Here is a 20,548-nt window from a genome sequence, read left to right on the forward strand (position 1 = left end):
CAAAGGCATAGGTTGACTTATAACAGTTCTAACCACCTTTAGAACATTAATAAGTTCCACATTGTGATGTAACAAAGGCTTTCATTTATTTCTAAAAGTCCTATTCACCTTTAGAACATTAATAAGTTCCACATTGTGATGTAACAAAGGCTTTGATTTATTTCTAAAAGTCCTATTCACCTTTAGAACATTAATTAGTTACACATTGTGATGTAACAAAGGCTTCGGTTAACTTCTAACAGTTCTAACCACTTTTAGAACGTTTTGGATCTCCTCATGGTGATGTAACAAAGGCTTTGGTTGACTTCTAACAGTTCTAACCACCTTTAGAACATTAATGAGTTCCACACTGTGATTTAACAAAGGTATTGATTTAATTATAAAAGTTCTATTCACCTTGAGAACATTAATTAGTTACATATTGTGATGTAACAAAGGCTTTGGTTGACTTCTAACAGTTCTAACCACCTTTAGAACATTAATGAGTTCCACATTGTGATGTAACAAAGGCTTCGATTTATTTCTAAAAGTACTATTCACCTTTAGAACATTAATTAGTTACATGTTATGATGTAACAAAGGCTTCGATTGACTTTTAACAGTTCTAACCACCTTTAGAACGTTTAGGATCTCCTCATTGTGATGTAACAAAGGCTTTGACCACATTCTAACAGTTTTATCTACCTTTAGAACATAAGTTCCACATTGTGATGTAACAATGGCTTTGATTAAATTCTAACAGTTCTAACCCCCTTTAGAACATTAATGAGGTCCACATTAAGATGGGACCTCATTACCTCATTACTGTTTGTTCAGCGATGCCATAGAAGAACCATTTTTTGGTTCCATAAGGATCCATGTTAAAGGTTCTGTAAGTAATGTAAGCAAAAATGGTTCTTCTATAGCATCATTCAAAGAACCCTTTGTAGCACCTTTATTTTTAAAAATGTAACAAAGACTTTAATTGGATTCTCTCCGTTCTAACCATTTTTAGAACATTGTGATGTCCCGTGTAATAACTGGTTTGTAGTGGGTGACTGTGCTGTGTGTGATTGGGGTTTCTATAGCTTGTGTGTGTTAGCATTAGCATTAGCCTCCACTCAGTTCTGAATGGTTTTAAAAACAAACTGCAGACTCTCAACTCTTTGATTTACCTTCTGGGAGAGTCCGCACTACTGCCGACTGGGCAGTTTTGTTCCTTTAATGGTGCCTTGAGGCCACCAGATGGCGCTCTGAACACTGTGGTTTAAACAAAGACTCAGAACTGGACTGACTGGATTAAAATAGTCAATACCCGATACATTCAAATATACCTGGATCGGCCTGGTCCCAATTCACTGGATCCCTACGCCCTATTTTGCATATGTTTGTTAATCATTGCTGAAGATCTTCAGTGGCTAGGTGCTGCTCAGTCTGTCTGTTATTGCTGATCATGGCTGTTTTCCCTCTCTGCAGGGTTGGAGAGGGCCGTGCCTGCTGGAGTCTGGGAAATGCCTATGTGTCTTTAGGAAACCACCGGCAGGCCCTGCACTACGCTCGCAAACACCTCGACATCTCAAGAGAGGTCAGCGTGGGGATTGTAAAGTGTAGTCACTTTTTCAACCACTTACCGTAGAAGCCTTACCGAGCCTACACATCAATATTTATGAGCATGTGATTTTGTGTGAAGAAAGCTAGTGAGGGAGCAAGTGTGAGGTCTCAGAGAATCTTAGAGCTAATGCCAAGCTACTGCTAACTGCACTTAGCTGAGCCAGACTCCTAAGTCCTGATTACTGTGAGTAACTAATGAGTCTAATTAAGCCAGGCTGGTTGGAGCTGACAGAAAGGCTACAGTAGCTCAGATAAGCATTTTGTACAACTGTGGAGAGCAGAAAAGAACCAACACCTCCAACCTTAAGAAGGAGGAGCTACCAATTCTGAAGACCACTTCTGTCCGCCAAGAACAGAAAGGTGAGGCTGCACTGGCTCAGCACAGGCTGGAGAAACATAGCCAGGTCTGATCTGAGTCTGGACCTCTGCTGAGGAACCTCACTACAGATGTTTGGGTCAGAAATTGGATCCAAGGAATCAATGGACTCAGGCGGCCTTGTGACGGCCTTGTGAACAGTCCAGGCTGGTGGAGAGGGTGGTGTAATGGTATGGGGATGGTCTTCTTAGCACACTCTGAGCCATTACTTGAAGGCCACAGACTATTTGAGTGTTAGAGCTGACCATGCGCATCCCTTCATGACCACAGTTTACCATCTTCTACTGGCTACTTTCATCCAGCATGATGATGCACCATGTCTCAAAGCCTCTTAAAGGTCTCTTAAACTGGTTTCAGAAACATGTCAGTGAGTTCAGTGTTGTTCAATGCTGGTTCCTCCCAGCCACCAGATCTGAATCCAGTAGAACCCCTCTGGGATGTGGTAGGATGTGGGATGTGGGCTCTTTTGAGAATGATTTTTCAGTGTTTTTCAGTGTTCCTAATAAATTGCTCAGTAATCGTATCTGAAGAGAACATCAGTAAATACGGTCGTTTCTTCCCCCTCTTTTTCCTCCAGATTGGGGACAGGAATGGGGAGCTTACGGCCAGGATGAATGTGGAGCAGCTGATGGAGGCTCTGGGTGTGAAAGAGGGGGACCTATCTCCATGTGGCTCAGAGTTCGAGATGCAGGGTAAGACGATAAAGCACACCACGCTAGGGCTCCACGATCTACCGATGTTTGTCCATTGGGATCGAAAAATTGACCTTAGCAAGGCAGCAATATGCAAATGAGCTCTCAAACCATTGAGCATCCTGGCCAATCACAGCTCCACAGGACTTTATATGGGTAGTTTGATAAATCGATGTGGTCCAACATATAAGGGATAAGAGCACCCTAGTGGTAGACTAGGGTTCGATTCCCAGTCTGGGTGACTATGCTGTGCAAACACCAATGAGAGTCCTTGGGCCAGACTCCTAACACTACCCTGGCCCACCTCTGTAATACGAGTAGCCCTGAGTAGGAATGTAAACTAGGTGCCATAAATATCGATGAATTTATGGGACACATGGGTATCCACCCTAGTTAGGATGTCGTGGCTGGGGGGGTTCAAGTAGGCCTAAGTCGTAGGGCCGTGGCAGTGTGTGTGTGTTAGTGTGTGTGAGGCTGGAAATACCTCTCACACCATAACTACAGTGCATTCCTGTGTGTCCCCAATGTTTTGTGCTGAAGCAGCTATGCTAATGAATGCAGCTCTAATGGTGGCTAGTGCTGAAACGCTGTGTAGTAGTGTGGTGGTGTGTGGTTTGGGACACAGCCTCGCTAAACTAAATCATTAGACAGGAGAAGGTAAAGCTCAAACGGGTCAGCCGTAGCTAGGATGTCATCACTGAGGGGTTTAGCGTTACTGTGGCTGCATCCCAATATCCCAACTGCAAGGCAACTACACTGATGAAGGCAGCTCTAGTGGTGGCTAGTGTGGTGGTGCGTGGTTTGGGGCACAGCCCAAGCGTCAGACAGGAAAAGTTAAAGCTCAGGAATGTGGGCAGGTCCGTACGGAGACTCACCTGTTTACACCCCTAGCTGCAAGAACGTCTATAACCAAATCATCGTATGACATCACTTCCTGTGTTTGGTCTGGGCATATTTTGGTTTTCTATACAAAAGAGGACACTGGGGACACCCGGGTCCACCCTAGTCAGGATGTCATCACTGAGGGGTTTAGCGTTACTGTGGCTGCATCCCAATATCCCAACTGCAAGGCAAATACACTGATGAAGGCAGCTCTAGTAGTGGCTAGTGTGGTGGTGCATGGTTTGGGACACAGCCCAAGCGGTGTGTGGTTTCACTAACAGAGAAATTGCACCAGGGGGCCGAAGCTGACGGGCTGTGTCCTAATTCCTGCTATACACTACATTGCCCTACTGGTGTTTTGTCCATATTATGCAGTCCTGCCAGCGTGCCTTTGTGAGTCCTCGTCCACTCTGCCCGTCCCACCCCTTTTCACAACTCTCCCACTCTCGTCACATAGCTAAACACACACACACACACACACACACACTCGTTCACACCCCAGCTTGTGCTATAATGGAGAAACAGTGGTCATCAGTGATGAATTGTGTTCCAGTTGGTGGACTGGTGTGCAGTGGGCAGCGTCCACTCCGGCACAGACCCGTTGTAGCAGCTCAGTTGTGATTATTATTACGCGGAGCGGCAAGCACTTACCCCACTGCTGCAATTACCAATACGCCAGGGACGTCTCGCTCATGTAGTGCTCGAGTGTTCTCCGACAGCACGGGGTCAAGCCTGTTTAATAGAGGTAAAGTCAAACGCGCTCGTTACTGATAATAACTGTTAATAACTGTAAGTGGGGAATTTAGCTGGAACTGGCACTTTTTTTTATGGTAATTTGTTGTGCTGTGTGGACGCTGATTGTTTAGCGGCTGATGTCATGGACGTGTACCAACGGTGCTTAACTGTGGTGTTTAACGCAGAATTAATTACGTAGTTATGCGCTTAAAACGAACCCATAGCATTTTCTATGTTAGCGTACTACTCTATATGGTCAAAAGTAATGGGACACACCTCTAAATCATTAAAGGCTGGTGCTTCATTCAGTCCCGTTGCCACTACAGGTGTATAAAGTCCAGCCTCTAGCCCTGCAGTCTGCCTTTCTTACACACATCAGTGAAAGAACGGGAGGTTCTGAAGAGCTCACTGAACTCCAGCGTGGTTCTGTATGTAATAGGAGACACCGCTGAACCAACAACAACAAGTCAGCTGGTGAAATTTAGACATTCCCTCCTACATAGAAGTGAAGCCACCACAGGTCTGGCTGGTTGCAGCATTACGTGTAGCTCCGCCCATCCCTGTATGTCTTCCTGTGCTAATTTAGGCCCAGTCATTGTCTTAACCCCTACTCTGCTCCATTGTAAGAAGGCGGGGCTACACTTAGGAGTGAAGTGGTTGACAGACAGCCTTGGCTGGAAGAGAGCGCTCATCTCTCTGTTGAAGCGTCCACTTACCGGACAAACTGGGAAATCTGGGGGAAATCCGCTCTGCCTTTGCCACCGGAAGCTCAGTGAAGGCGGTCTGAGACACAGAGGCTCGATCTGAGAGAAGGGGGCCGGTCTACCAAACGAGTAGGCGAGTCTGGCTCCACCTCTGGTCTCTACTGGGCAGGCTCTGGTTGCAAATTTGACAACATGGAGGCCAGGTTTGGCTATAAAACATTGACGTCCATGACATCACTTAGACAGTTGCACCACTTGTGAGGCCCAGCCTTGTCTTTTCAGTTCAGTCTACTAATATCCCTCCTGTCAGTCATCCATAACAGTCCAGGCTTGCTTGCATGACCTGCTTTGCTTTGTTAGAGTCCAGCCTGGCTTTTTTTCTCCCTGACCGAAGTCAAGGGCGGTTTTGTGCTGGAGGTGGTTCAGTTCAGGTCAGCCCAGGTCAGTCCAGGCCAGTCGCGGGGAAACAGTGAGTCAGGGGTAGGAAGGAACAGGCCTGGAGCCTGTGTGTGTGTGTGTGTGTGTGTGTGTGTGTGTGTGTGTGTGTGTGTATACGAACATGTCTGAAAGGCTGTTTATTTGAAACACTGAGGGTGTTTGAGGAAGCTTGGCTCCTGGGTTCTGGCTTGTTAAACTTCTGTAAACGGAAGCCCTGGAGACACAGTATTTAAAGGGACCCCTCACAAACGTATACAGGTTTCTCTCTTACTTCATGAAACAGGTGCCATTAATTCAAAATATTAATAAAATCCTTTTTATTCAGTCGTGGGAACCATATTCACAGTAAAGTGACGGGGTGGTAAATTACAGGGTGGCCCGAAGTTCTTCACGTGATCAAGTTCTAGTTGTTCAATATGTAACGTTCACAGCTTGCCTTTTATGTCTCTGGCTGCTGCGAAGGCTTAAATGATGATGTCATTTCCTCTCTGTGAGGTTATTCAAAGCAACAGTACATCAGTTACAGACCAAACAAGTGAGTGTGACGGGGTGGTAAGCCGCAATCCCTCAAACTGAGGTATGATGCAAGGCTCTGAGTGGTCCAGCGTACTACAGCGCTGTCGTGATGACCCAAGGATCATCATGATGCTGGCCGGCTCAGGCGTCTGCTGGCTGATACATCAGAGCTGGGTACCCGACGTTTTGGTTGTTGCCCAGTGACGACCAACCAGTGACTGGATGCATATGGGATGGAGGAGGCATGTGTCAGACCCCTCCCTCCCAGTGTTGAGAGCATTACATGTCATAGGGGGAGAGTACTAACGAGTGGATTGGGCAATTGGCTAACCAGCTTGGTCATGCTGGTACACACTGGTCATGCTGGTCAATTAGCTTGGCCATGATAGTCATACTGGTAAACCAGCTTGGTCATGCTGGTCATGCTGATCAACCAGTGTGGTCGTGCTGGTCATACCGGTAAAACCAGCTTGGTCATGCTGATCAACCAGTGTGGTCATGCTGGTCAATTAGCTTGGTCATGATGGCCATACTGGTAAACCAGCTTGGTCATGCTGGTCAATTAGCTTGGTAATGCTGGTCATACTGGTAAACCAGCTTGGTCATGCTGATCAACCAGTGTGGTCATGCTGGTCAATTAGCTTGGTCATGATGGCCATACTGGTAAACCAGCTTGGTCATGCTGGTCATGCTGATCAACCAGTGTGGTCATGCTGGTCAATTAGCTTGGTAATGCTGGTCATACTGGTAAACCAGCTTGGTCATGATGGTCATACTGGTAAACCAGCTTGGTCATGCTGATCAACCAGTGGGGTCATGCTGGTCAATTAGCTTGGTAATGCTGGTCATACTGGTAAACCAGCTTGGTCATGCTGATCAACCAGTGGGGTCATGCTGGTCAATTAGCTTGGTAATGCTGGTCATACTGGTAAACCAGCTTGGTCATGCTGATCAACCAGTGTGGTCATGCTGGTCAATTAGCTTGGTCATGATGGTCATACTGGTAAACCAGCTTGGTCATGCTGGTCATGCTGATCAACCAGTGTGGTCATGCTGGTCAATTAGCTTGATAATGCTGGTCAATTAGCTTGGTAATGCTGGTCAATTACCTTGGTAATGCTGGTCATACTGGTAAACCAGCTTGGTCATGCTGATCAACCAGTGTGGTCATGCTGGTCAGTTAGCTTGGTCATGATGGTCATACTGGTAAACCAGCTTGGTAACGCTGGTCATGGGCTTATCCTGTCTTCTTGGTGTCCAGACCTGATTTCTGATGAGACTGGGTGCGGAGCGGCTGTGTGAATCATGGTTTTAAAGCAGGGCCGCTATAAAAGATGGAGCTTTTTCTTGCGGTCAGTGAGTCATTTTCCACAGCATGCAGGTGTGAAGAAAGCAAACGTTTGAAATACGGGAAACGTCTGAGATTTCTACTCTGCAGCTTCATGAATTTACCATAAAATATTAATGCTAATGTTAATATCACTGTATTCAGAGGTTAGATTCACCATAATATACACACATGGTCCACTTTATTAGAAACACCTCCTATCTACTTCTACTCACTGGCCACTTTATTAGAAACACCTCCTATCTACTTCTACTCACTGGCCACTTTGTTAGAAACACCTCCTATCTACTTCCACTCACTGGCCACTTTGTTAGAAACACCTCCTATCTACTTCCACTCACTGGCCACTTTATTAGAAACACCTATTACCTTGTGTTTCCACTCACTGGCCACTTTATTAGAAACACCTATTACCTTGTGCTTCTGCTCACTGGCCACTTTATTAGAAACACCTACTACATTGTGCTTTCACTCACTGGCCACTTTATTAGAAACACCTACTACCTTGTGCTTCCACTCACTGGCCACTTTATTAGAAACGCCTCCTATCTACTTCCACTCACTGGCCACTTTATTAGAAACACCTACTACCTTGTGCTTCCACTCACTGGCCACTTTATTAGAAACACCTACTACATTGTGCTTTCACTCAATGGCCACTTTTTTTAGAAACACCGACTACCTTGTGCTTCCACTCACTGGCCACTTTATTAGAAACAACTCATGCTTCCGCTCATTGGCCACTTTATTGGAAACAGATGGATCCAGTTCTGTGCTTTCGCTGCTCTTACTAAGCTACTTAAGTTTACTGACTATCATCTGTGTCCTCTCTCCAGGAGCACGGCCAAAGTTCACCAAGAGGAACAGCATGGACAGTGTTGAGCTTTGGAAGTACAGCTCTGAGAAGGTAAGATCTATAAAAATAGCTGCAACTTACTCACTTACTCGGATGGTCCATTGTAGATGCCTAACCCTAATCCTACACCTAAACCTAACGCTACTTTACCATTTAATCAACCCTAAAACCTAACCTAAACCTTACCATAGAATCAACCCTAAATCCTAAACCTAACCCTAACCTAAACCTTACCATAGAATCAACCCTAAACCCTAAACCTAACCTAAACCTTACCATAGAATCAACCCTAAATCCTAAACCTAACCTAAACCTTACCATAGAATCAACCCTAAATCCTAAACCTAACCCTAACATAAACCTTACCATAATATCAACCCTAAATCCTAAACCTAACCCTAACATAAACCTTACCATAGAATCAACCCTAAACCCTAAACCTAACCTAAACCTTACCATAGAATCAACCCTAAATCCTAAACCTAACCCTAACCTAAACCTTACCATAATATCAACCCTAAATCCTAAACCTAACCCTAACCTAAACCTTACCATAATATCAACCCTAAATCCTAATCTTAACCTAGACCGCACCCTTGAATAAAACCTACAACTAACCCTAACCTAAACCTTTGAATCAACCCTAAAACCTAAACCTAACCCTGGAATCAACCATAAACCTAAGCCTAACTTAAACCTTACCCTTGAATCAAGAAAAACTAACTAACCCTAATCCAATCCCCAAATGGACAAGCGTAAGGTTATGGTTAAGGCTTAGGTTAGGATTAGGCTTAAGGTTAACATTAGGGTTAGGATTAGGGTTAAGGTTTAGGTTAGGATTAGGGTTAAGGTTAACATTAGGGTTAGGATTAGGGTTAAGGTTTAGGTTAGGATTAGGGTTATGATTAAGGTTTAGGATTAGGGTTATGGTTAAGGTTTAGATTAGGATTAGGGTTAAGGTTTAGGTTAGGGTTAGGATTAGGGTTAGGGTTACGGTTAGGATTAGGATGTAGGTTAGGGTTACGGTTAGGATTAGGATATAGGTTAGGGTTAGGGTTAGATTTAGATTAGGATTAGGATTTAGGTTAGGTTTAGGTGCAGGGTTAGGGTTAGGGTTAAGGTTTAGGTTAGGATTAGGGTTAAGGTTAACATTAGGGTTAAGGTTTAGGTTAGGATTAGGGTTATGATTAAGGTTTAGGATTAGATTTAGGATTAGGGTGTGGTTAAGGTTTAGATTAGGATTAGGGTTAAGGTTTAGGTTAGGGTTAGGATTAGGGTTAGGGTTAGGGTTAGGATTAGGATGTAGGTTAGGGTTACGGTTAGGATTAGGATATAGGTTAGTGTTAGGGTTAAATTTAGATTAGGATTAGGATTTAGGTTAGGTTTAGGTGCAGGGTTAGGGTTAGGGTTAAGGTTTAGGATAGGGTTAGGGTTAGAGTTAAGGTTTGGGATTAGGGTTAGGTTTAGGTTAGGATTAGGATTAGAATTTAGGTTAGGATTAGGGTAAGGGTTAGGTTTAGGATAGGGTTAGGGCTAAGGTTTGGGATTAGGGTTAGGGTTAAGGTTTAGGATTAAGTTTAGGTGCAGGGTTAAATTCAGTAGACAGTTTATTACATACATCTTAGAGTTCAGCTGCATTTAACACATAGGTGAACATCTATGAGACGTCTACAGCAGACCATCCAAGTAAAGTGAGACCTTCACCTAAAGCAACACAGTGTAGCATTTTCTCATAAAAATCAAACATTACAATAAAACACTGGATTTAAACACCCTGGGCCAGACTCCCAGCCCTCGACTCATCCTAATCCTAGACTAGATAATATTTTAATGTTGAATCTACACCTTTAATATTGCCATTTAGCCAAAGACCAGACTTAATCCATATACGAGAAACCAGCTGTATGTATTTAGGTCCACTGGGCATCAATAAATTCTAATTAAGCTGTTACTGTACTGCAGAATGGAGATGGACAGGAAATGGACAGCATGTCCAAAAAGTCTAAGAGTCAGCTGTCTCAGTCGAGCCGGAGGAAAGGCTACTCAGACAGCCAGTCTTCAGACGACAGGCAGTGGCTGGACTCACCTGTGGACACAGACGACATTACCGTGCAAGTGCCACCTCCGGTAAGCGCTGTAAGGCTTCATTCACACTGCTGGACTGCTTTACTGCTGCTATGATGATGTAGAATAAATTGACAAAAGTATTGGGACACCTGCTCCATCATGGGTATTAAAGAGTTGACCCTGCTTTTGCTGGAGTAACTGTCTCGACAGCTTTTTTACTACATTTTAGAGGAGCTAAATGTAAAGGAGCTATTGCTGTGAGGATTTGATTGATTGCATTCAGCGACAGAAGCGTTAATAAGATCAGGGTGTTGGATGGTCACCATTCCACCTCATCCATGACTTTCCAGCTAATCCCAAAAGTACTAGATGGAGCACCACCCTCCATCATTCCAGAGAACACAACTCTTCCACTGCTCCACAGCTCAATGCTGGGGGGCTTTATACCCCTCTAGCCCACGCAAGTATTGCCATGACGTTCATGTCCATAATAAGTGAATGTGAACTGGATAAGCTACATGCACAGGTAGTAGGTAGGTAGTTATTCATCTTTGTCATTTTAGTCTAAAACTTGGTTCCATTTATATTTCTTGGGCCTTTTTAAGTGCATCTTGACCTTTCCGATGCAGAACATTTGCAATTTCTCGTTTAATTCATTGTTTTTCATATTTATCAAACATAAATCATAAAAAAATGAGTCTGATATATCTAATAAATTTTAATGGATACATCTGTGATTTGATTGATTTTGCACTGGATAGCTTCAGACATTATAACCCATCGAAGTTCACCACCAATACTGGGCGATTCTTTAACTGGGGTCTCTTTTTACCATCTTAACTTAAAGAAGAGAAAATAAAATGTAGCAATACTTTAGTTAGAATTATATGTAGACGATGTTTTCATGTTTTAAAGTAAAGACTAAGTGAGGTCAACAACTGAACGTTTATTTTATTAGAACCCTGTTCATTCCAGAGGGTTCAGTTACTTTTTCCTTCTTTACTTTTTATTCTGTATGCTCTAGAGCTCTTTACAGATGTTTTACGGCACAAATACTTTCATAAGGTGAGATTTTATATTATAAATGTATATAAATGTGTATGTATTGTATTATTGTTATTATTATTATTATTATTATGTTAGACTAAAATACATACATATTTTTTACAATTAGGACACTCCATGAAAACCCTTGGAGGTTTGATTCATGTTTTATATATATATATATATATATATATACACACACACATGTAATGTAATGCAATGTAATGTGTGTTATATAATATTCTATTTTCTTTGGATTTGTTTATATATTTTATTAACATTGTTTTAGCTGTGTCCAGAATGAGGAACAGAGCTGTGCCGGATTTTAAAATGACTGAAAGTTGTAGATCAAAAAGAGAAAAAAATATTTAGTTTGGATTATATCTAGACGATGTTTACATGCTTTAAAGTAAAGACTAAGTGAAGCCCAAGACTGAGCGTATTATTATATTAGACTTAGAAATCCAGATCATTCTAGAGGGTTCAGATACTTTTCCTCCTTTCCTTTCTATTCAGTGTTCTCTAGAGCTCTTTACTGAACTACGGCTTTACCAACTGACTGAATATATAAATCTATACCAGGAGCAGGATCAGGCATACGTCATTCAATTACTTCCTTTTCAGGACATCAGAATATCACTCCTACGGCTGACGTGCTGCCTTGTCTCTTCTCGTGTTTCCATGGTTACGAAAGAAGTGTTATCTTAAGAAAAAAAAAAGCCCAGTCTGTTTTGGTAAAGATAGGATGTTGGGAACAGTAATGCATTGTTAAAAATATGCTAAATATGGATAGAAATGAATGTAAATAATACATTTATGTCTTTTAAAGTTATTATAAAAACACAGATTCTATTTTTTTATTAATTGATCATTGTTTATCATTTTATTTGAGCAGAGAAGTTCTGGGAAAGTCTGGATTGGGGACAAGGCCACTGCAAAATTCCCATTTTTAGGCCTTAAAAATATATTTAAATAAATAATTAAATAAATAGTATTTCTAACATGCTACTATTTTTCATGTTTATTTGGGGCTAAACCAGCACTGATCTCAGCATGTACTGTAGGCCGTATACATGAGCTCTATCACTCACCCTTAGTCACAATGCAGCATTACTTACTACTGCATTACTTTCACACAGACTCAGAGGCTGCTGACAACTGTTACGACTGTAAAGGCAGGGCATTATACACTGGTTTTGCTGACGGAGTGATATATGCCGAAAGCTTCGTCTCTCTCAAGCCTTTAATTGAATCTTACAGCTTCTTCCAAGTATAAAAGTGCTGCGCTGAAAGGCATTACCTGAGAGAGAGTGTGTACTGATCATGCGGCCAGAGAGTGCGATCAATAGCCAGGGATGTAGAGACAGAGAGAGAGAGAGAGGGGGATGCCGTGAGCTAATGGGGCTAAAAGGATCGTATGGGATCGAGAAGCGATATCCCTTTTGGCTCGGCCTGGTTTCAGGTTTATTGTCCTCTGCTCTGTGAGGTACATTCAAATTTCCTGAACTGCATCCTTATAAGACTGAAAGGATGTCAATATACATATGAGAACACTTTTTCATGACTTATTATTTATTATGCATGTAATGTATAATAAATAATAAATAAAAATATTTAAAATATGTCATTTAAATAAATATGACACATATACAGCTCCAGTAATAATAATAATAAATAGAAATAATAATTATGGTTTAATTATTATTTGACAAATAACACTAGACTCCATGAGAGAGGAGAACTTTGGAGATGTTCTAATGATGAACACAGTGATGGAGAACCACCTCCACTTTCTGTAGGAGTGTTATTAGTGATTTACTGAGGAGATAATCAAACAATTAATATAAATATAAATATCATGGATTAAATTTGCATTATTTGAATAGAAGCCTAAAGCAAATTGAGGGTTCGAACCCAGGACGGGAGTCCACTCACTGACCATGTTCTCCTTGTCTTTGTACACTTTGTGCAGAACATGAACAATATTAAAGAGGTGTAAAAATAAACGTTCCCATTTTCCTCAGTGTTCCCACCTGGATCTCCCTGAAGGCCCCGCTGGCCTCGTTCTGGCAGGGGAAGGTGGGAGCTGCTGTTGTAGTCTATATGAGGGGCTATTTATAGAGCTCTGCTGAGGCCACAGGACTCAACAGCACAGGGCCATTCCTTTAATGATCTTTGACCTGACCTTACACACACTTTAAAAAAAAAAAGCCACTTAAATACACACACACAGCTTGCCTAGCCCCTGTAGAGAAGTACTGCCAATACAATAGGACTCTCTGGAGCAGATCAACGTCATAAACCTAGTGGCACCATGCTGTCTAATGCCAGGCGTAGGCTAGAGGGGTACAAAGCCCCCCAGCATTGAACTGTGGAGCAGTGGAAGAACTGTGTTCTCTGGAATGATGGTGGTGGAGCTTCATCCAGTACTTTTGGGATACTGAGTTGGGGAGTAGGGGATGATGAGGTGGGGTGGTGATTTTTATAATCATCATCCAACATCCTGACCTCACTAACGCTCTTGTCGCTGAATGCAATCAAATCCTCACAGCAATGTTCATCCAAAAGCTGGAAGAAGAAACAATAAATGAGCAAATGTCCCAATACCTTTGTTTATATATATATACACACACACATACACTGGTCCTCGGGGTAAGTGAGCCCCACAGTGTATGTGTGTGTGTGTGTATGCACAGACCGAATGACCGTAAGATTGGGGTCGAGGTTTCTATAGCAACTGTGATGTCATGCAGACAAGGACCGCCCATTTCTCTCTCTCTCTATCTCTCTCTCTCTCTTTCTCTCTCTCTCTCTTGCTTACCCACCGCCTAATTGAATAATTAAACCAATGCATTGCCAGTTGAGAAGTGAGAGCGAGTGAGAGCGAGTGAGAGCGAGCGAGAGAGGCTTAGACCATGTACAGCAAAGAGCAAATACACTTCTGGTTTCAATGAGAACAAACATGTCATTCAGGCAGAGGCGGAGGCAGGTCGCTGGGCTGCTGTGGTGAGTAAACGTCATTTCTTGAGAAAAGTTGGATGCTTTTCCTGCAGTGGATGGGGTTTGGGTTTAGACCGGTTGGGTTTAGACCAGTTGGGTTTAGACCGGTTGGGTTTAGACTGGTTCTAGGTGAGTTTCAGCCTCACTGATGTCGTTATGTCCACTGTTCACAATCGTTATGTGTGTCGTCCTGCCAGCAGAGCTGCACTTCAGCAGGGGGCATTGGTCTATAATGGAGGTGGACAGTGATTAGTGATGGAATCCTTACCCCCCCCCCTCTCTTTCTCTCTCTCTTTCTCTCTCTCTCTCTGTCTCTCTCTCTGTCTCTCTCTCTCTATCTCACCCCTCTATCCCTTTCTCTTTCCCTGTCACAATGTGACCTTGATCAGAGACCCCCCTCTCCATAATGAGTTGTTTTCCCACAGTGGCACAAAGATGGCCTGCAGGAGAGGGAGGGAGGGAGGGAGGGAGAGGTAGAGAGAGAGAGAGAGAGAGAGTGAGAGAGACAGAGAGAGAGAGAGGTAGAGAGGGAGGAACAGACGGAAGGAGGAACCGCTGAAGAACAGACAAGTGGCTTCGGTCAGTAGCTTCATTGGCTCACCTGGATGCAGACAGACTAAGTATTGCTTATTTATATCAGCACTTTTTATTAATATTATTATTATTATTATTATTGCATTTGATGTTCTGTGCTTTGCTGTGTTCATATTTTAGATGTCATTTATTTTATGAATTGGAGGTGTATTGTGTAGATTATAACCACTATGATTGTAACTAGTATGCAACTGATATTTGCATTATCCGATAAGAAAATCTGATATTTGATAATATACAATATATAGCAATATATGAACATTACATAAATATATACATTAAGTTATAGAAAAAAAATAATAATTTTGGAGCATTTCTATTGGTCCTCTCATTATGACATTCTGACAGTGCAAAGGACAACTGTCAGATTTACATTATGTCACATTGTATAATAATAATATAATATTATTACTGTTATGATAGGATTGTGACCATATGTGTCGTACATTTGCTTAATAATTTCCTATATATAAATATATAAATATCCTATATAAATAAGTTTCCTTATACACTTGTATACTATGCATTGTGTCCAATATAGTGATATTATATATATATATATATATATATATATATATATATATATATATATATATATATATATATAATATCAATATATTGGACACAATGCATAGTATACAAGTGTATATATGGCAGTTGTTCTTTACATTCTTTCAAACTTTCATGATAAATGGACCAATAGAAATGCTCCATCTTAAGCATATGTATACACAAAATAGATATATTTACATATTTTTTGAATATACGCCTAATCCTCAATGATAGATGTGCATATATGGTCATTTATCAGATGTCCGTACGGGATGTAGCTGTCTTATCAGCGTGTTTTCACTTCCTGATGAATGGACCTGTGGAAATGCTCCAGATCTGCTTGTCATGGCATTAGCGTGCACTCCAGTTAGGGATCTGTGCGCCTTCCTGCTGTAAAGCTGGCTTTTTAGAGATGCTACAGCAGCGTTGTTCCCACATGCATGCGCTGCCTAACTGACCCGAGCTGCTGAGAGGGACCGAAGCCTTTTAAAAGAGGTGTGTCTGTGCAGCGAAGGGCCGATTGGGTCAAGTCAAATTTCTGTGTTCTCCAGGTCATCGTTTTCTGAGAAGAAGCTGATGCTTTGCTGGTAGCTCTGATCTGAATCTGGCAGTTGTTCTTTATATTGGATTTAATGGATAGTAAATGGACTAGTAGAACCAGTAGAAATGATCCAACATGCTACAGGGCTTTGTTCCTCCTTGCTGTTTTGGAGATACAATGGTTTTGCACAATGGTGACCACCTACAGATGCTTTGTCCTCCAGAACCATTTTTCTTTACTAAAGAACCTCTGACTTTGACATTAGTGGAACCCATTTTGTTGCTACGTAGAACACTTTATAGGACCGTTTTCTGCACAACATGGGTTATAAAGTTTTCCTTGTATTAGAAGAACCATTATACCAGGCAAGGAACCCTTAATGCAGGTGGTTCTTTGAGATCCAGTTCAATGAAGAGCTCTTGCATTCACTTGACAGACCCCTTTTTAGGATGTGCTCCAAAATAATTATTTATAAATAAGGTATATATAAAAAGGGTTCTGCAAAAAGGTTCCTTGAAGTGGAACCCTTCTCTTTTTGGTGCTCTATTTTCTCTAAAGGTTCTCTAAAGATCCATCTGCAATTCAAACAAGGCAATGATTCATTGAGTTGTCAAGGTTCCACCTAGAGCCACTGGCTTTACTAAAGAACCTTTGGTGAACTTGTTTATCTAAGAGTGTGCACCTAACAGTTCTCTGACTCGTAACAATAGTGGAACCCACTGTGATGAACCTGTAAAGAACCCTTTTTAAGGTCATCTCCAATAGGTTCTCCTTCTATTAAAAAACTCTCTTAAGTATTATAGTGGTTCTTTAAGTTGTGGTTCTGCTTTTCTTAAAAGAAAAGAAAAAAAACCCTTGCAAAACCTTTTTACTGATTTTTAAGAAACTTCTACAGGAGTTATTTCTGCACTTGAAGAACCATTTACATGGTTCTTTGAGTTATCATGGCTCTACACAGAGTCACAGGCTTTACTAAAGAACCTTTGGTGAACTTGTTTATGTAAGAGTGTGCACCTAATGGTTCTCCGACTCGTAACAATAGTGGAACCCACTGTGATGAACCTGTAAAGAACCCTCTTAAGTATTATAGTGGTTCTTTAAGTTGTGGTTCTGCTTTTCTTAAAAGAAAAGAAAAAACCCTTGCGGAACCTTTTTTTATATAAAGAACCTTCTACAAGAGTTATTCTTTGCACTTGAAGAAAAATGGTTCTTTAAGTGCAAAGAATAACTTTTGTAGAAGGTTCTTTATATAAAAAAATGTTCTGCAAGGGTTTTTTCTTTTAAGCTGTCATGTTCTACACAGAGCCACAGGCTTTACTAAAGAACCTTTGGTGAACTTATTTATGTAAGAGTGAGCACTTACGGTTCTCTGACTCGTAACAATAGTGGAACCCACTGTGATGAACCTGTAAAGAACCCTTTTTAAGAAGTGTATCATCTACAAAGGGTTCTCCTTCTATTAAAAAGTCTTGTAAGCATTTCAGTGGTTCTTTGAGTTGTGGTTCTGCTTTTCTTAAAAGAAAAGAAAAAAACCCTTGCAGAACCTTTTACGTATTTTTAAGAACCTTCTACAGGAGGTATTTTTGCACTTGAAGAACCATTTACATGATTATATACAGAACCTTCTACAAGAGTTATTCTATAACCATTTACACGGTTCTTTGAGTTGTCATAGTTCTACATAGAACCATTGCCTTTACTACTGTACTGTGTTGTCTGTCCGCACTTGTTTGTTTGTGTTGCACTTGTGTCTTGTATGCACTGTCTATGTTGCACCATGGTCCGGGAGGAACGTTGTTTCGTTTCACTGTGTACTCTGTATGTAGTTGAAATGACAATAAACCCACTTGACTTTGACTTTTTAAAGAACCTTTGAAGAAAGAGAGTGTTCTCCAAAATAAGGATTCTACACAGTACTGAAAAAGGTTCTCTGACTTGTAGAACCATTTTTAAGAATGTTCTATAGAGAGAAAATATCTACACAGGTGGTTCTAAATAGAACCTTATCCTTTACTGTAGAACCCTTAAAAACACTGTATCTAAGACGTAGTGCCAGTAGAATGAGCATAAGGGCCACTGCCCAGCATTGCCCCCTGTCATATTTGTGGATTCAATATAATGATGCATTTTGAATCAAACCCAAAGAATCGATTCAGTGCAATTCGAGTCATCACTGAATCATTTGCTAAAGAGTCGTAATTGAAGCCTGATTTACAGCCCTGTGTTCAGCGCTGTGCTCATCAATGCTTTCTGCCCAGCTAAAGCCGAGCTCTGCTGCAGAGGGGGGTCAGCTCGTCCGCGGGCTAATTCCACAGCTACAGCCTCTATTGATTTCTTGGTCACTTTGATGAGGCTTTGATGTCCTCTATTTCCTATCAGCCCACCCTCCGGCTCTTGGACTGAAAAGGTTGTGCCGCTCAAACGGGCGAAGTCTCGATTGTCCGTCTCACCGCCTACCCCTAAACAGACAGAGATACACACATCTGCACTGAGCTTTTGAAGAAACATCTGCTCCGCAGGTGTAGACAGGGTGTATTATTAGGCCATAAGCACAATCGGTCAGGTGTTTGTGGTCAGCTTCAGCCATATTGAGAGCTGGATATTTGACATGATGTGAGTCTGGCAGTTGTTCTTTGTACTGTAGCAAAGTCCTAAAGAACCTTTGAAGAACCACTTTTTTAAATAATGTGCTCCAAAATAAGTGTACACGCATTAGGGGTTCTAGACAACTTTAAAACACATGGACAAAAGTATTGGGACACCTGCTCATTCATTGCTCTTCACTCTACTGTCCAGAGAAGAAGAAGGCTTTCTACTAGATTTTGGAGGAGCATTGCTGTGAGCCACAACCACCCCACCTTACCATCCCAGTATCCCAAAAGTACTGGATGGAGCTCCACCATCCATCATTCCAGAAAACACAGCTCTTCCACTGCTCCACAGCTCAATGTTGCTGGGGGGCTTCTTTACACCCCTCAAGCCCACGCCTGGCATTAGGAGGCATGGTTCCATCCCCTCTAGTGAATGCATTCAGCTACTCCATCTACTCTACTTTGTTAATTGGAATAATGGTGGTGGTGCATCCAATACTGTACAATTGGGGAGTTGGTTGGGGATGATGATGTGGGGTGGTGATCATGCATCCAACCTCCTGACCTCACTAACGCTCTTGTAACTGAATGCAATCAAATCCTCACAGCAATGTTCCTCCAAAATTTAGAAAGCCTTCCCTGGACAGTACAGACAGTTACTCCAACAAAAGCAGGTTGAAGCAGGATGAAAAAACAATTATTGAGCAGGTGTCCCAATACTTTTGTCAATATACTGTATATACAGCCAGTGCTGTTACTGAAGAACCAACAAAAGCTCCCTGCTTTGGGTGGTGTATCTAAAAAGACCTGCCTCCAGTCGTTTTGGCTAATGGTGTGTGTGTGTGTTGGTGGGGGGGTGGTGCAAATTTGATTTCTGGCTTTCCCTTTAAATTAAGCCGACGCCCAGGTGGACACTGAGGCCTCGGTAGATGTTTGAAGTTGCTATTTTTGCACCTGCAATTAATCCTTCTAGGACAGGATCACCCACCATGTCACACACTGCAAATGGAAATCCATAATTAGCCGTCGTTCCCAGTTTAACCCTTAAATGCATGCAGGGTTTCATCAGCCGGCCTGTGGAAAGCTTCACAGGGCGCAAACTGACCCACACACTGATCACACACGCCATGATGGTGTGTTTTGATTTTTGTCAATGATCCGAATCAAAGTGGACAGGGTAAGGTCACAGGTCACTAGTGAGCCATGTCTTGCATTCAATGGAGTGTAAGAAAATACTGCTGAAGGTACTGATTGAGCTGCATTGATTTTGGGAGGCTCAATCCATTGAAGGTGCAATAGAATTTACCTTGGCATGGTTGAATAAGGAGAGTTCGGTAGATGGAAGTGAGCAACCATGAACACTGCTGTTCCTCCTTCAGAAGAACATCCAGGAGAACCAGAACAAAACTGGAAAACGGGCCAATTGCAAAACCCCAAAACTGTTACTGTAAATGCTGGTTCTCTAAACTTTACTGCAGTAATTCTTTATTTTTCAGACTTTTTACTTCTACTTCTCACATTTTCCCCCAATTATCTGAACTTTCTCCTCCTTACATTTTAAAAACAGCCTCGTTCCTCCTATTTCATTTCCCTTTGATTTCATTCCGGCTCGTCATCAATAAAAACCCTCTCCAGATAAATCTCTCCATCCGGAAAGTGAGAGTCTGATCCTGATTGGATGAGAAGTATAAACAGACACCATTCTGACTCCCTATTGGTTTATAAGAGATCATCACACCTGCACCCGTCCCGTCACTCTCCAGCGAGCTCACAGCAGACGTCTGTAGTCTAGTATGAAGACTGTGTCCGTGGCAGAGACTCAAGAGAGCTGCAGTGAAACGTCCCGACTGAGCCCCACATTTACATTCCAATAAAGCTTATTGATCACATGCCTCTGAAGTCTGACTTTCTGCAGCTTTACAGAACTTCTAGACAACGACTCCTCATATTTTCCTCCATGAAGCTCATGTTGATGCTCAGTAGAGCACAGAGACGCTCCTTTAATAGAACTGATATTACTAA

At 42.0% G+C, this 20,548-nt stretch overlaps 1 protein-coding gene across 2 annotated transcripts in view; it reads left to right on the forward strand.

Annotated features, from left to right (window-relative positions):
* gpsm1b (G protein signaling modulator 1b) overlaps nucleotides 1-20,548 on the forward strand; it is a 59,182-nt gene that overhangs the window by 30,316 nt on the left and 8,318 nt on the right. For both annotated transcript variants that reach the window (XM_072692714.1, XM_072692721.1), the window contains exons 8-11: nucleotides 1,456-1,564; nucleotides 2,544-2,658; nucleotides 8,118-8,188; nucleotides 10,100-10,264. In XM_072692714.1, coding sequence (XP_072548815.1) covers nucleotides 1,456-1,564; nucleotides 2,544-2,658; nucleotides 8,118-8,188; nucleotides 10,100-10,264 — 460 coding nt within the window. The remainder of the gene's footprint in view (nucleotides 1-1,455; nucleotides 1,565-2,543; nucleotides 2,659-8,117; nucleotides 8,189-10,099; nucleotides 10,265-20,548) is intronic.

The sequence above is a fragment of the Salminus brasiliensis genome, chromosome 1, assembly GCF_030463535.1.
Source record: "Salminus brasiliensis chromosome 1, fSalBra1.hap2, whole genome shotgun sequence".
Taxonomy (NCBI): Eukaryota; Metazoa; Chordata; class Actinopteri; order Characiformes; family Bryconidae; genus Salminus; species Salminus brasiliensis.